Raw genomic sequence first — 16,175 nt, 5'->3', positions numbered from 1 at the left:
TCTGGTTCAAAATCAGACGTTGAAGTCTTTAAATCATGATTTGGGGACTTCAACAGCTGAGTCAAGGGAGAGAATTATTCCAGGAGTGGGTGGGTCAGCTTTTGTGGCCTGCATCATGCGGGAGGTCAGACTAGATGATCATAATGGTCCCTTCTGACCTTAAAGTCTATGAGTCTATGAGTGACCTCCCTAGTTGTGGAGAGATAGGCATGGTTTGTGCTTGCAGAGAATTAGGAGCCAGGAACTTGTAATCCCAGCTCAGGCCATGTCTACGGTGCAGCACCACAGCTACAATGCCGCAGCTGTGCCGCTGTAGTGAAAACACTTCCTACATTGACAGAAGGGCTTTCACCATTGCTGTAATAAATCCATCTCTCCAAGAGGAGGTAGCTAGGTCAATGGAAGAATTCTTCCATCAACCAACTGCTCTGTCTACAGTGCGGGTTAGATTGCTCTAACCATGTCGCACAGACTCCAAAAGTTTTTACTTCCCTGAGTGCTGTAGCTAGGTCGACCTAAATTTTAGGTGTAGACCAGGTGTGATCTTGAACAGGTCACGTTTTCTGATTCTGTTTTTCCACCTGTAAAATGGGTAACAATTACTTTCCTTCCTTGCAGTGGTGGTGTGAGGATTAGTGAATGTTTTGAAGATGGAAAAAGCTGAACAGTGGACATACACACTAATCTTCTAGAATTCAGCCACGAGAAGGATGAGATTGCAATCATTGCTACATTTTCTCCCTCAACCCTGAATTGCCATAAGCCTACGATTAGATTTCACTGTGATACACAACAGGCTAAGATTATTCTAAAGTACATCATAGACGCAAGAACCACTGAACTGCTGTACTTTAGTCAAGCCAACTGGTGGGTTCAACATTTCCCTGGAGATTTTGAACTGACATTTTAGGACTAACTGAATTCTCCTCTCACTCTTGGAAGTGGGTCTTCCAGGTCAGGAAGCCCATTGGCAGGGCCGTGGTAAGATGGGGATGCATGTGCTGCCACAGCCTGAGCTGTACCTATTTTAGAGCACCAATCCGGCATCTTTCTTCAGCATGTCACCTAAATTAACCAGAACTAACACAGAATTTTTATATCACTAAATATAATATGGCTACTCATGTACAAAGAACAAGAACCACATTCAAAGTCACCCTGTTCAGAGGTAAAAGAAGAAGCAATTCCACAAACTGCTTCATAGGAATTTAAAGAAATCACATTTGGCAAAATATCTGTGTCATGCTTCTCTCCAGCTGAGACACGTTCTTCTTCATATGGGTTGTGCTAGCTTGAGGGTCTCAGCAGTGGAACTGGGGAAGCCATCTTTCAAGATATTGGTCCTCACTCTTATGGCCTGCAGTACAGGACTGGAGCCTTCCCAGCTGGCATCTGGGTGGTCCTTTCCATCTGAAACACACAATGAAGAAGGCCAATGAATCACTGTATGCACTTGGATCATGACCGAATGGTAGCATTTCACCTAGTGCAGAGACAAGACATATTGTGTGCTTCAGCCAGTCAGAAATCTGGTTTACCCATGAAAGCAAAGCACATTAGACTTTCCAGTATAAGCCAGTTTCTGACTGGCTGAAGCTTAATTTACTTATTTGATTTTTAACTTTTAATCAGTGAATAATGATCATGTCTCCAGCAGCCTGATTGGCTGTCCTGGGGCCTTGCAGTCACCGGATTGTTTGGCTTGGAACAGCACATGCAAAAGTACTGTAGGTCTAGCTGCTTTTTCTTGTTTGTCTGATTGGCTTTTTCAGAGTTTATGAAGCTCCTCACAGAGGCAAACTCCCACACTGGGCATCAAGGTGACAGGCTCAAACTGCCCCTATAAACCAAATCTTAGCCTGAACCAATCCCTTCAATCATTCTTCACTAGATCACACTAAAGACCAGCTCCTAAACTGGTGTAAACTGGCATATCTTCATTGAAGTCAATGAAGCTATGCCAATTCGCACGTACTGAGGAACTGGCCCTACGTGTATCAGTCAAGATCCACATTTAGGCTGTCCTTGCAGAGACCTTCTGCTGATTGGGTAAATGAGTGGAGTGGGTTACGTCCCTATTTCCATATTACAGGTTATAGTCTAAAGGTAAAAGTGCTTTCAAAAAAATGTACAAGGGTTAGATGGGACCTCCAGGGCTCGCAAATTATTTTCCAACTTGTAATCAAACTGCTGTAATCAAACAATACAGACCAAGTATTGTTGCTCACCAATACTTTCAGTGTTTCATCCCTCTTGAAACAGGAACAGTGGGCACGTTAATAAATGGATTGATGGACTTGTCTAAATGTAATTTCCATAAGTATCTCTATCTCATCTACTGAAATGCAATGAAATATCTAACTTCTCACAGAACATACTCCCCACTGAATCACTATCCCTAATGCTGCCTCACCCACCTGGAGTCAGCTAGGGGGATTCCTCCCACTCCCTCTCTCTCTCCAGTGATAAAGCATATCAGTGTCCCAGAATCCTTTGTCCAGATCATGTCAATAGCCAGAACATCTCATGGCTTGTCTATCAGATCAATCTATATACGTGCTGGTCACCATAGCATCTAGGCACTAAATACATCAGTAAGCAAAATGGACTCTGCTTTTGTCATCCTAGGATATCCCTCTGCACTGGTATCCAGATCCAAAGTTTTACATTAGACTTTACTTTGAAGACTAATGATTAGATTTTAAACAGTGGAGGTGAATTTATATAGGCAATGAAGGCTGTCTGCTTTCCATCCTATGCCCCCTTCAAAATCCACTGGGCTGAGAGCTATCTGCGACTGCCTTCCCAGCAAGACAGTGCTGATTCATAGCCTATCTGAACGGTCTCTGTCAAACAGTATGGGGTACTCTTTCCTCTCTGGAGAACACTCTGCCCTTATTCACAGGGTGGTTGAATCTCTGCAGAGCTCACCTCCTTTCTCCCCTAGGGAGCTACAGTTTGCTGCTTCTGCTCTTAATTGGGGTCTTGGAAAACTAGATTTCCACACAGGAATCTTTGTGGCCAATTAGGACTTTGCCTCATGTACTTGGCTAAAACTTCCACTCCCCTCAGTGTTCTGCCTGGCTGCTGCCCCCCACCTCGGACTCAATTCCATTTCAGCGGTGCTAGACGTATATAGTGTGTGAAGTGCTTGGAGAGTAAACGTGCTATATAAATGTAGAGATGTTATATTATTATGATTAACTACAGCATGTAGCAGATGCACTGTTGTCTGTTGGGAAGAGATAACCATAATGAGAGTACTCTTTAAGATCATCTTGATCTATGCTGTAGGCAGATGTAGAAGTGAGATAATGAACTGAAAGAGCACCCAGCAATTATCAGAACCAAAATATCCCAGGTAATAATGAATCACCAGTCAGAGCACGTCCTCCTGTTTGACAGAGGAATTAGACTGAAAAGACCTGTTTGCTGCCAGTAATTGCACTGCAAGTTGCCATAGTCCTAAGCAAATATGTACTTCTGATCATTTAGACAAGCTCCATTGTAGGATAGAAAAGTACAGTTCCCTCAAGGACCCTGCAGAGCAGTCAACACCTGCATGGGCCAATCACTATTGTTCGCTATCAAAGCTTTGAAGAAAGTCAATAAAGCTGAGTGAAAGGAGGTAGGTAAAAGGCAAGTTGATGGACTGAAAGGGGCCATGATAATACCAGCATTAGCAGAGGTGTTCAGAAGGGACAATGTGCCAGGTAGGAAAGAAGTCCTTTCTTATAGTTTATTTGGAGTTTTCAAGTGAAGAGACTCTCCACCTCTCTCTCCCGTCTAATGCTGTCTTTCTCCTCTCTCAGTCTGCCTGATGCTGTGTGATACCCATACTAAGACTCAGTCTACACTAGAAAAGGTTTGCTGGTATAACTATCCACAGCAAACCCTTCTAGTGTAGATGCAGTTTACACCAGCAAATAAGTGGTTTTGCCAGTAGATCGGTATAAGCTCTACCACAAAAGCACTTTTTTGTCAGTATAACTGAGTAGTCTACACTAGGGCTGTTGCCAGTATAGAAATGTCATAAAAAAATTACACCTCTGACCAACATCACTATACCGGCAAAATATTTTAGTGGCGACCCAGCCTAAGACACTTGTAATGAGTCCTCTGCAAATGCGCAGAGTCCTTTGCACGGCTTCATGGGATGTGCCTCAGGAATCAGTGCAGTGGTTTATGGACCATTTCTAGCTTTAAAAAGGACTGGTTGCAAATGACTCAGCAAATTTAGAGAGAGAAGGTGGGTGATGTAATATATTGTATTGGATCAACTTCTGCTGGTGAAAGAGACAAGCTTTTGAGCTTGCACCGATCTCTTCTTCAGGTCTGGTAAAGGTACTCAGCCCTGGTCTACACTACAGAGTTATGTTGACGCAAGGCAGCTTACATCAATCTAATTCTGTAAGCATCTACACTAAAATGTTGCTCCTGCTGATGTAACTCGCCCACTACACCGACTTAACTCCACCTCTGCGAGAGGTGTAGCACTTAGGTAGGTCAATGTAGTTAAGTTGATGCAGTGCCAGTATAGACACTGCATTGCTTACATTGACTGTTACTGGCTTTCAGAAGCCATCCCACAATGCCCCATGCTGACAATTAAATCGGTGCACATGCTCCTAATGAGGACACAAGGAGCGTAATGTGGACACGTAAAAGCGATTTAATTACTGTGGCAGCTGTACATTGTCGTAACTTAGGCCGACATAATTTTGTAGTGTAGACAGACCTCAGTGTCACAGCTAAATACAATATGGAACGGATTATTTAGCATAAGTGGTTAACACATATTGTAAGAGACCATACAAGGTAAAGTGGCCAGTTCACCCATATGCAGACATAGTACCAAAAGGGGGGGGGTAGTGGGTTAAAGATTGTTGTAATAAGTCATAAATCCAGTATCTGTATTAAATCCATGATTTTTAGAGTCCAGCAAAGTTATGAATTTAAGCTCCCAGGCTCAGTCTTTTGAAGGTGTTGTGCAGGGTTCCTTTGAGGATGAGGACCGAGAGATCAGACATGGAGTGACCACTTTTTGAAAAGTGTTTGCCCATGGATAATATGATGTTACTGACTTTTATCATTTTTCTGTGTGAGTTCATATGAGAGTGTAGTGATTTCCTGGTTTCACCCACCTAGTTGTTATTGAGGGCATTTGATGCACTGGATGAGGCTCACCACATGTGATAGGCATGTGTACGACCCATGGATCTTGAAATGTGTTTTGCATCTGTTGTTCTGGCAGGGTCTGGTGCCGCTTTGAGTTGGCGTGTCCTGGTCTGTGGGGAGCTTGCTTCTGCTGATGAGCTTGGCAAAGTTGGGTTGTTTGAAGGCCAGAAATTTAGCTGTGACGTACTGAGTATATTTTCCAGACCTGAAGAAGAGTTCTGTGCAAGTGCAAAAGCTCGTCTCTCTCACAAACAGACGTTGGTCCAATGAAAGATATTACCTCACCCACCTTTTCTCTCTAAAACCCTGGGACCAACATGGCTCCAACAACACTGAAATTTACTGTAACAGCAAGCTGTGGAAGGGAACAGAAGTCTTACAGGATTGTGGCCTCCCTTTCCCCAAAGACAGCTGCTAACAACTCCTTAACAACTGCTACTCTAAGCCATTCTACTTCATGTTCTTGGCCCATTTACAAGTTACAGCATTGAAACCCAATAAAATAACAAGATTTTTGCTGGAAAAAGTTAATTTTTCCATTGATAAACTTCCCTAGTAACTGGTAACACACTGATGTCTGTCTCTGCAAGAAAGGGGCTAGAGAAGTACTATTTTTCTTAATGAACTTGTACCAACATTCCTCAGCAATGCCATTAAAGAAAACATTAACTTGTAATTTTACACAAATCAACTTCATCTTGGTCCTGGGTATTATATCTCAACTAGGATAGTCCAGTAAAGGAAGGTTTTTCTGTCTCCATCTCTCTGGTGGTTTGCTACAAAGGGGCAAAAAAATTAGAAGAGTTTTGGAACCATGTTTAACAACACTCACTACTTTTAGAGTGACATACTTCAGAATGTCATGTATAATTCATTTCAAATGTTGCAGAAAAATTCTGCCTTAGCCCCAGACTTAACCTACCATTTTGAAGCTGCTATGACTTCTTTGTGACTTCCATAAGCATCCACTCTCTGCCAAACTGGTTTTCTAAGGGAAATTCAGTTGCAACTTTAACTGTGGAGTGAGTACTACTATTCCATAATCACACGTTTTCAAAGTGTGGCACACTTTTAGAAGCAACGCTGGCTTTCACAGCAATTGACAGTAGAGATAGGGAGCTGTTATTTCTATGGGAATATAATTATCAAAGTGTATATCCTGGTGTGGGAGAGACTGATGCCATGTGTAATCGTTCGGAGATCCATATAGCTGTGACCTGGAAAAGGTAGAATCTGTTTCAGGGATTTTTACTTTGTCTCCATGGTTCAGCTGGTTTAACCGGACTGAGTGATTACAGGACAAGGGTATGACTATGTAACCCCCCTCTTGGAGCTACAGGCAATTGCAGGGTTATCTATTGTGTATGCAAAGCAACTTTAGTTTAAGATTGTCTGGGTGAGGTCTTCGGGAATTTCCCTACTTTATGTAATCTATTGCTGCTTCTCAACTTCCTCTATTAGCATGGCTAGGAGGCAAAAGAGCAAGCACAGCCCTGCTGGTATTTCTCAAATTCTCAGAAAGCAATGATGATGATTGCTCAGTGACCTACAACAATCTTGCAGCTTTCAGAACATCATCCCATTCCAGGTGGATAACACCTGGAAATGAGGAGGGTTTGGCAGCTGGAGGGAGTGGGACCGAGGATGGGATGTGCTGGGATACTGCAGAAGAGCTTGGCAGACAGGAAAATATGTACATGCCAGCCCCCAAATACAACTTTGCCAAAGCATTTCAACCCTGACCTGCACACCACCTGTTCTTAGCATTCCAGATCCCCACACAGTTCTGTCACCACACCTCAAGCATGACCTGCAGTGTCTTTCTGGTTCCAGCCCTGGGACTTCTTCTGAACAAATTAACATTTTTAATTAAAGTTAATGTTTAAAATGAAATATACACGAGTTAAGAGGCAAGGTACTGTACATCTGGGGTCAGGCTTGGGTTATGGGGGGTTACAGGTATCGTTTGCAAGGACGAGAAAATACATACATATCGCATAACCTGCATAGACCCAGATTGGGGTGCAAGGGTTTTTAAAGTGTCAGTGGATAGGTGGGCTCAGGTACGCCACCCATGGAATGAATAAGGAGTCCAAGTCAGTATCGGTGTAGCGGATAAGTACATGGGTGGGGTGCGTCCCTTGGTCCATCAGGGAAGGAAGTGGATTATTTCCCTGGTCGGCGGTCTCGGTTACTCAATGTGGTATTGACGGTGTCCTGTGATGTGTTCCGTATAAATGTCTCTGGACCACCTGATGGTGTCGGACACCATGAGCTGTCTCATGAGCTGAAGTGACAATGGACATTCACAAATGCAGGCTTGGATGAAAACAAAGCCACTTTCATTTGTAATCTAAACTAGATGAAATCCTGCAATCGGTGTCTATTAAACTGGTAGACTGGACAACATTAAGCTTTAGTGTTAAAGTCCCCAATGGAACATAAGTAATTCCAACAGCCACACAGATTGTAAGAAACAAGGCACCATTACCGAAAATTGCATTTAAATGTAAATGAAGCAAGCAAGGGAAGCATCATACCACTGATTGGTAGGGAAGTCTCCGCACTGCATGGGTAAGACTACAGCTGATATACTGTGTTCAGTTCTGGACAACTCACTACCAAGAAGATGCAGGCAAACTGGAGGAAATTCAGAAAATGATCAGGAGGCTGGAGGAACTGACTCAGTCTGTTTAAAACTCTTTTTTTTTTTGCCTTTATTCATGCCTGTTTAACGCCAATGCATAACAAGCACGTGGCAGACAGGATATCTTTATTAAATAGCCAACACACTGCCCTTTCAGTGAAGATATGAAAGGTCTGAATAAACTTCAGTGAGGGCTCCCTACAGGTTCTCCAAAAAAAGCCAAGGGAAATTAACCCTGACAAGGAAGGCAGTATAGCCTAGTGGATAGGGCATTGGCCTGGGACTCAGAAGCTCTGTGTTCAATTTCTGGCTGTCCTACTGGCCTGCTGGGTGACCTTAGGCCAGTCATGTGACCACTCCGTGCCTCAGTTTCCCCATCTATAAAATGGGGATAATGATACTGCCCTCCTTTGATAAGTGCTTTGATACTGATGAGAAGCACTATGCATTATTATTCCTAGTATTTCTAAGGTAAAAAACAAAGAAAGACCAAAAGCAACCTCCCAGGCCTTCTTCAATTGTTAAAAAAAATTGTTCAAAAGAAAGGGCACACAGATAATTACAAAAATAAAATTAAATCCTTGGTGGGTCACCTTCAACTAGGAGTAGCAGGGGGGGTTAAATTAAGAAAAGGCTGGCTCTCAGGAAAACCTCCTGATGGTGAAATGAGTTGTTAGACTGTTGAATAGTCTCCCAGTTGAGACTCCTGTTGTTTGAAACATTTAAAACTAAACTGTTCAAAGCACTAGCAATTACAGTGTAAGGAACAATCTTGAGCTAGCCCTGGGAAGGAGGAGGGCACTGGATGGCCTAGTAGATTTTATTCATCTTTAATTTCTATGATTCTAAGAGAGCTCTTGGTCTTTTGGCTAAGAGTAGCTCTACTCTCTGTTCTAATCAACTGGATACCTGTAATGCCTCTACCAGGGGGGCGATATTGTGATCTTGCAGGGGGATGGACCTAGGCCAGGTCTACACTATAGACCTATATTGGTATAACTATGTCACTCAGGGGTGTGAAAAATCCACACCCCTGAGTGACATAGTCATACCTACTCCCCTCTTCCCTCCCCCCCCCCCCCCCGCCCATATAGATGGCACTAAGCTGATGGGAGAGCTTCTCCTGTCAACCTAGCTACCACCTCTTGGGGTACGTGAAGACAAGCCCTGAGTGATTTCTAAGGGCTTGTCTACACTACCGCGGTAGTTCGACGGCTGGCAATCGAACTTCTGGGTTCGATTTATCGCGTCTGGTCTGGACGCGATAATTCGAACCAGGAAGTGCTCGCCGTCGACTGCGGTACTCCACCTCAGCGAGAGGAGTACCGCGGAGTCGATGGGGGAGCCTGCCTGCCGTGTGTGGACCGCGTCTGAACCGCGGTAAATTCGAACTAAGGTATGTCGACTTCAGCTACGTTATTCACGTAGCTGAAGTTGCGTACCTTAGATCGAATTGGGGTGTTAGTGTAGACCAGGCCTAAGTCTTTTCCATCCCTAATTTCTATAATCTAAAGCTAGTGGTTTGCCTAGAAACATACCATGATTTTATTGGGACCCTAATGAAAGATCATGATGTAAACAGCATCATAAGACAGAGAACTGATAATGAAACTTTATATGCTTTAGGTCAGATTTGCCAAGGTGGGAATTGGGAGTAGTTCGGGGGAATCTTAGGCCTGTTGACAATGCTCCTGAGGCCACCCTATCCTTTGAACCTGCACTGAAATCCAAACTTTGGGTCTTGCCATTGTTTATTGTCAGTGTTTTGGGTCACTGTGTGGGGGCAGAACGAGGGGAATAGCAACATAAAAAAGCACTTTAGGATTAGACCCTTTTTCTTCATCTCTTCTTTGCCTCTAGTGTTTGTTGATGTCTAAAAATGATTATGAGCTGATTAGGATGGTGCTTGTGTGCTACGGCTCTGTCTTAGGCCTTGTCTACATTACCACTTATAGTGCTGAAACTTTCTTCGCTCAGAGGTGTGAAAAAACACCCCCCCCCCCGCCCGAGCGATGCAAGTTTCAGTGCTGTAAAGTGGCAGTGTAGATAGTGCTCCAGTGCTGGGAGCCGCGCTCCCAGTGCTGGCAGCGATTCCCCTTGTGGGGGTGGTTTTATTACAGTGCTGGAAGAGCTCTCTCTCAGTGCTGGAGCCGTGACTACACAGCCACGTTAAAGTGCTGCCGCAGCAGCGCTTTAACGTCAGCTGTGTAGACATACCCTTACTCGCTTCTCTTTCTGCATCTATACAGGACTTCAAACCATCTCTGAAAGGCTCCCAGCCCTCACTACTTTCATTTGCATGGTTAGCAGCAATAAGGAAGAAAAGGCCCAAACATGTCAAGTATTGGGTCTGTGCCACCAATTCCAAGTTGTGGGGTGGGGAGGGTAAAGGGAAGAGAGATAGATAGAGACCCTTGGGGCAGGATGAGCTCTTAGTGTTCATGTTTTATCTTATCTTTTACATACTCAGAAAAGAATGTAAGGGCTTGGCAAGGCTTACAGTTACAGTGGAGTACAAGGGAACACACTTTACCCTGTACCTGCTAAAATAAGGGTTAATGTTCTCTGGACACTGAACCTCCCCTCCACCCTGCACAGAAATGCCCTTACGAATGAATCGCCAATAGAGAAATGAACATGTTACCAAGAATCATGTAAGTTAAGACAGAAAATACCTATAAGATCGCAACTAGTCTCTTTCCCTGCATCAGGGGCCCGTGCAGTATCATTCCTTACAGTATATTTTCCCGGGCTTTGCTCATCTTAGATTTAAAGAAAAGAGTATTCTACAGTACAATTGACCTCATCATCCATTACATTTTCTCACTATTCTGCCTACATTTTCTCTTAATTACATCTACTTATTTCTAGTAAGAAGAAATTTCTAGGGACCCAAATTTGATATGCAACAGGAAACTAAAGTGGCAAAAGAACACACCTGGTAAATGAAGACAGGCAATGAACCAAAATGTCTTGAAGCAGCTGAGCTCTTGGATTCACAGACTGCTTAGAGGGCAAGGGCCTGCTGTAGGAAGAATTGTATGGTGCAATAAGATTATGAATTTAACAGGACTGTACCCTGTAAAAAGTGGGGGAAAGTAGAGATTTGCTGGCTTAAGCAAATCATGGCATGAGTGGGTGTGACTCATTCTGGGCTAGTGCTGTTGATGACAGGTACCCTAACAGTAAGAGTAACCAAAGTAACTATTTCATATATGTGATCCAGTCCAAAAGCACTGATGTGTAGAAAATAACCGTTTGCCTCCCTGATTAAAGAGAAGCATCAGAAGCTCCTCAGAGATGAGTTGATGGGCACTTCAGAAAACCCTGACGTAACTGTAGTTATGTTATTCCTGCAGCTAATAGCTGTTTGGGATGTCCTGTTTGCATCTATAACACCTAATAGTGAAAATCCATGTTACAATCACAACAAGGCTCCATCTATACTAGGAAAATTTTTAAAAATACACACTGGTATAACTACATTGATGCAGTTACATGAGTGTGAATCCCTAATGTAGATGTGCTGCCCTCATACAAAACCAGGTTTAGGCAGGTATGACTTGCTCGGCTAAGTTAGCAGCAAGCCACAATGGTAAGTGCCATGCTTTACACTGGCACAGTGTCTCTACACTAGGGATTTGTAGATGGGACCTAAATCTGCAGCATTCTTAGAAGATGATTGCAATTCTCTCTATATATATACACACATCAGTATAACACTGGCATACAGCACATACCTTTGGGATACTGTCAGGTCAAAGCTGGCCCCAGATTCTTTTTAAAACAACCCTAATTCCAACTGAAATGTTTCCATTACTTTTTTTTTTTTTTTTAAACAGAATGGCAGTGGGAACAGGTTGGTTTTGTTTGGTTTTTCACAAATAAACATTCCCCTAAAGGGTTCACCACAACCCAAACATTCCAGCGCTGTGCTAGTGCTTGAGAGTCACAGAGTGAAAATGAATAATCTATTTTCACTGCCCAAGCAGACTGAAATGCAAAAACGTGGGGGGGGGGGGGAGGAGAGGGAGGAAGAAAAACAGCACAAAGGGTGAAGAGAAAAAGGGATTTTGAAAAGCTTAGTACAGTGTAATCATAAAGGAGTTACTGGTAACATGGACAAGAAAAACTGATTTTGAGCCTGTGTTCCTTTAAAATTAATTTTCATGAGAAATATTGTCTTAGGAACCATCTACACTTCAACAATGTAAACAGACCTATTGCATGGATAATTTTCTTCCGTGCTCCTTGCCTCTTACCTTACATGCAAGAGAAGCAGGAGGGGGTGGGAAATCGGAAGAAATCCCCCTCACTGCCTTCAAAGTTAGAAAATATTTTGGAATTGGGGAAAACCATGCAGACAAATCCCTCATTCTTGGGACAGGACAGTTTTAAAGCTATTTAGACAGCAACAGGGTGACTCTGTTCAAAACATCTCAATAGCTTCTTTTCTAAAGAAAGGGGAATTTGCCTCCAGTGTACTGCTCATCTTTTGGGTCAAGTCCATAGAAACAAACAGAAAGCACCACAAGAAAAAAAGAGACAGAGACAGAAAGTGACAGAAGCTAAGGAGCAAATTCTTCCCTAATGTAACTCTGTCAACTTCAGTGGAATTACATTAAGGATGAATTTCGCCCTGAGTAGCAATTACATGCAGATGTGTGTGAGTACACACACACACACTTGCTGGATCTCCCTGGAAGACTCACATACAGATAATACTAGAGTGAAAAAATTCTGAGTGAAGGCCTGTCTGAAAAGGGTTGTATATATAGACTGATCCAGTGACACATTAGCCTAGCAACTGCACCACAGGGTTTCTGAAAACAGTAAACAGGAAATGGTTAAGTAAGAGCAGGTGGAGCATGCTGACTGCAGGAGCAAAGCAGGAAATAGCTGAGTGTCTGAATGGATGCAAAAGAATGCTCTCCCTCTCAGCCCTTGGGCAGTTGCAATACACCCACTCCTCTTCCATCCACTACCCTTATCTCCAGGAGCCCCGAAGTCATAAAGTTTTGAAGGCTGCAAACACCTTTTGCCTGAGTAATCTGGCCTCCTCAGAATTTCAGAACCAGCCACTGGGAGTACTGCAAGGAGCTACCTGGAAGGGGAAAGAAAAGAGAGATCCACGTACTGCACAAGTGATAAGTCAGAAACGCCCAGTGAGTGTCAGAGACTGCAGATGTGAGGAGCCAGAATGGCATCTCTGGATAGGGCCTCAGGTGCTGTGGTCCCAAATGTATTTAACATAATAACGAATTAGAGAGAACCATTTCTGTAGCCCCTTTCATTCCACAGCACTTACTTTAGCAGTCAGGCTCACTCACTACTGAAATGCAGTTTCCTCTGGGGTAGAACACAGCAGCTGTTCAATAACTCACAGCAACATCACACAACAGTTGGGAAAGGAAATGAAGAAGTATATAAGAATTCTTTCAACCCCTTCCATTCCCTCCTCTTACTCACAGCATCCTTTGTGCTAATTCCAGCCAAGCAAGTTGCTGGCATCTGTTGTCAGGTGAAAGGAGCTGTGTGTCTGTAAAGCCATGTCTACACTAAGGGTGCTATAGTGGTATAGCTGTGGTGCTGTAACTATGCCACTGTAACCCTGCAGCAGAGATGCAGACTAGTGTGACTGAAGGGGTTTTTCCATTGCTGTAGGAACACCACCTCTGCGAACGACAGTAGCTAGGCTGATTGAAGTATTCTTCCATCCATCTAGCTGTGTTTACGCCCAGGGCTAGGTCAGCATAACTGCAGCACTCCGGGGAAATAGACCAGGCTTAGAATTCAGTGTGAGTCTTGGCTCAGGAGCTTGAAGGGGATCCAATAGTCAACACAATGTCTCCTGGAGCTCTCAGGCACCAGGGGGATAGCATGCCTGCTGCTGCACTTCTCCAGGGACTGCAGTACACATTTCCCTCCAATGCTAGCCAGGTCTGTTGGCTGATGTAGAGGGGCGACATGTCTCGACAGTAACAATTCTGACCTTGTCTCAGCTAGGATTAAAAGGTCCAATGTTAGAATGTGTTTTGCTAACATGTGCTAACAGATTCTAAAAGTCAAGTGTAGACAAAGGACCCTTGCCTTTAACATATGCTAAACTGGTCAAAATAAAACCTAGGGGGAGTCTAGGCTTTAACTTTAGCAATTTAGGCCTTGTCCCTTAAAATGTTTGCTGGTATACCAGCAAACCCTTCTAGTATAAATGCAGTTTATTCCAGCAAAAATGTCCTTTTGCTAGTACAGCTTATACCAGATTCCCAAATGAAATAAGAGTTCCTAGCAAAAGCCCTTTTTTGCTGGTATAACTGCATTGACACTAGGCCATTTGCCGGTACAGAAATGTCACAAAAATATCAAACCCTCTAATCCAGTGACTCTCAACCTTTCCAGACGACTGTACCCCTTTCAAGAGTCTGATTTGTCTTGTGTACCCCCAAGTTTCACCTCACTTAACAACTTACAAAATCAGACATAAAAATACAAGTGTCACAGCGCACCATTACTGAAAAATAGCTTACTTTCTAATTTTTACCATATAATTATAAAATAAATCAATTGGAATATAAATATTGTACTTAAATTTCAGCGTATAGTATACAGAGCAGTATAAACAAATAATTGTCTATGGAATTTTAGTTTGTACTGACTTCACTAGTGCTTTTTATTTGCCTAGTTTTACAATAGGCTACATATCTAAATGAGTTGATGTACCCCTTGGAAGACCTCTGAGTACCCCTAGGGGTACACATACCCCTGGTTGAAAACCACTGCTCTGATTGCTACACTGGGAAAACTTTTAAGTGTAGATCAGTCCTTACTGTGTGTTAAAGGTGACAATGCTTTGTCTACACTAGTCTTTTCAAACATGTTAGTTAGTATGTGCAACCTAATCCCTTCTAACATCAACCCCTTAAATCATAGTATAGAAAAGGCTTCTGGGATCAGGGTTCAAATCTAGCTCAGCCTGCTCAGTCTCCAGTGGGCAGCAGTCCATAGCACAAAGCACCACTCGGCACTTATACCCATGCTGTACCCGTTCCTGCGTTGTGGATAAACAGAGAAGTTTGGTCTCCAGCAATGTCAATCTGGCACCTTTCAATGCAGCCCCTCCTTCAGGGGGGTCTGACTGGCACCTTTCATAGGCACTACATTCATTTAACCAATGCTAGAACATGGGAAGACCCAGAAGACTCAGCCCATCAGATTTAGCTTGACTGTATGGCACTTTTGGGGACTCAAAACTTGACAATGACTGTTGTGAAAAATTGTATAGGAACAGTCTGATTCTGGGGAACAAAGAGAGGTTAATTGAGTTTTTGCTAATTGAACTGAAATAAGACAAAATGTGTCTCCCCTGCTTCCTGTCCATTTCTTGCTTCCCACCACCCTTACCTACCTCCTCTCTCTCTTATTCTTTTACACTTTGGTTGTCAAGAAAAATTACAGGAACGAGGGTCCCTGACATAATTACAGTTTGCTGGGGAAAATCACAGCCTGCAGCAGTAATTCCTCTAGCACTGGAGACAAACACATGATGCCGCTCAGAGCTAATCACTATATTTTCACTAGGCCCTGAGTCTAATCTGTCATCAGCTGAGAGGCTACTGACTCCAGCCACACACTTGAATCTGAGCTCCTTGATCTACCCCCCATTTCAGGAAAAAGGCAGTGCCAGAGGGATGGTTTGTTTCTATCCATTTCTTGACCCCTCCGTCTCAGTGATATAACTTCAATGCATTGCTTATCTCTACTCTGTGCCTAGCATCAGGCCCACTCAAAAGCATGCTAGAAGGAGCTCAAGTGGCTGTTTTCATCTTACGTGCAGAGGTGGGACTGGTATAGAGTGGCAGTGATTGCATTGCAGAACTGTAATCTGGGCTGAGATAAGTTAAAGGAGATTCTTAATGAGAATGTCTTGTACCTCCCAATACAGTTGGTTCCCAGCCCCCTGTGCTTGATAGGAAGTCTTCGTGTTTTATTTGCATTATAACCTGTTCCTATAACTGAAAACAACAAGAGAATGCAGAAATCCAAATGTCTAAACAGAGTGACAGAGAGGCAGGTAGGCACAAAGCAGGAAAGTGGGAAGCCAGGTAGAAGGAGAAAGAGATGGTGGCAACTGGCTACATAAAAAAAAAAAATTGCTCATAGAGACTATACAGTTCAGCAAGAATGGGACAAATCCACTCATTTCAGATTTGCTAAATATAAAATACTCTTCCGAATGGTATTCAACGAATGTAGGGTCTGCTTCTTGGGTTTGGTATGGTGGTGCAAATGGACTATAAAGCTGTGGATCTGGTCTTCTGGAACTCACACTGAAATAGGTGGGAATCACCAG

At 43.3% G+C, this 16,175-nt stretch overlaps 1 protein-coding gene across 3 annotated transcripts in view; it reads right to left on the bottom strand.

Moving 5' to 3' along the window:
• Nucleotides 1–912: 912 nt before the first annotated feature.
• RAD51B (RAD51 paralog B) overlaps nucleotides 913–16,175 on the bottom strand; it is a 626,874-nt gene continuing 611,611 nt past the window's right edge. For all 3 annotated transcript variants that reach the window (XM_026651549.1, XM_026651551.2, XM_026651550.1), the window contains one exon: nucleotides 913–1,410. In XM_026651549.1, coding sequence (XP_026507334.1) covers nucleotides 1,274–1,410 — 137 coding nt within the window. In that variant the 3' untranslated portion in view covers nucleotides 913–1,273. The remainder of the gene's footprint in view (nucleotides 1,411–16,175) is intronic.

Source organism: Terrapene carolina, unplaced genomic scaffold (genome assembly GCF_002925995.2).
Source record: "Terrapene carolina triunguis isolate 2854851 unplaced genomic scaffold, T_m_triunguis-2.0 Scaffold96, whole genome shotgun sequence".
Taxonomy (NCBI): Eukaryota; Metazoa; Chordata; order Testudines; family Emydidae; genus Terrapene; species Terrapene triunguis.
Note: the sequence above shows the minus strand (reverse complement) of the source record. Positions and strands in the feature narration are given on the sequence as shown.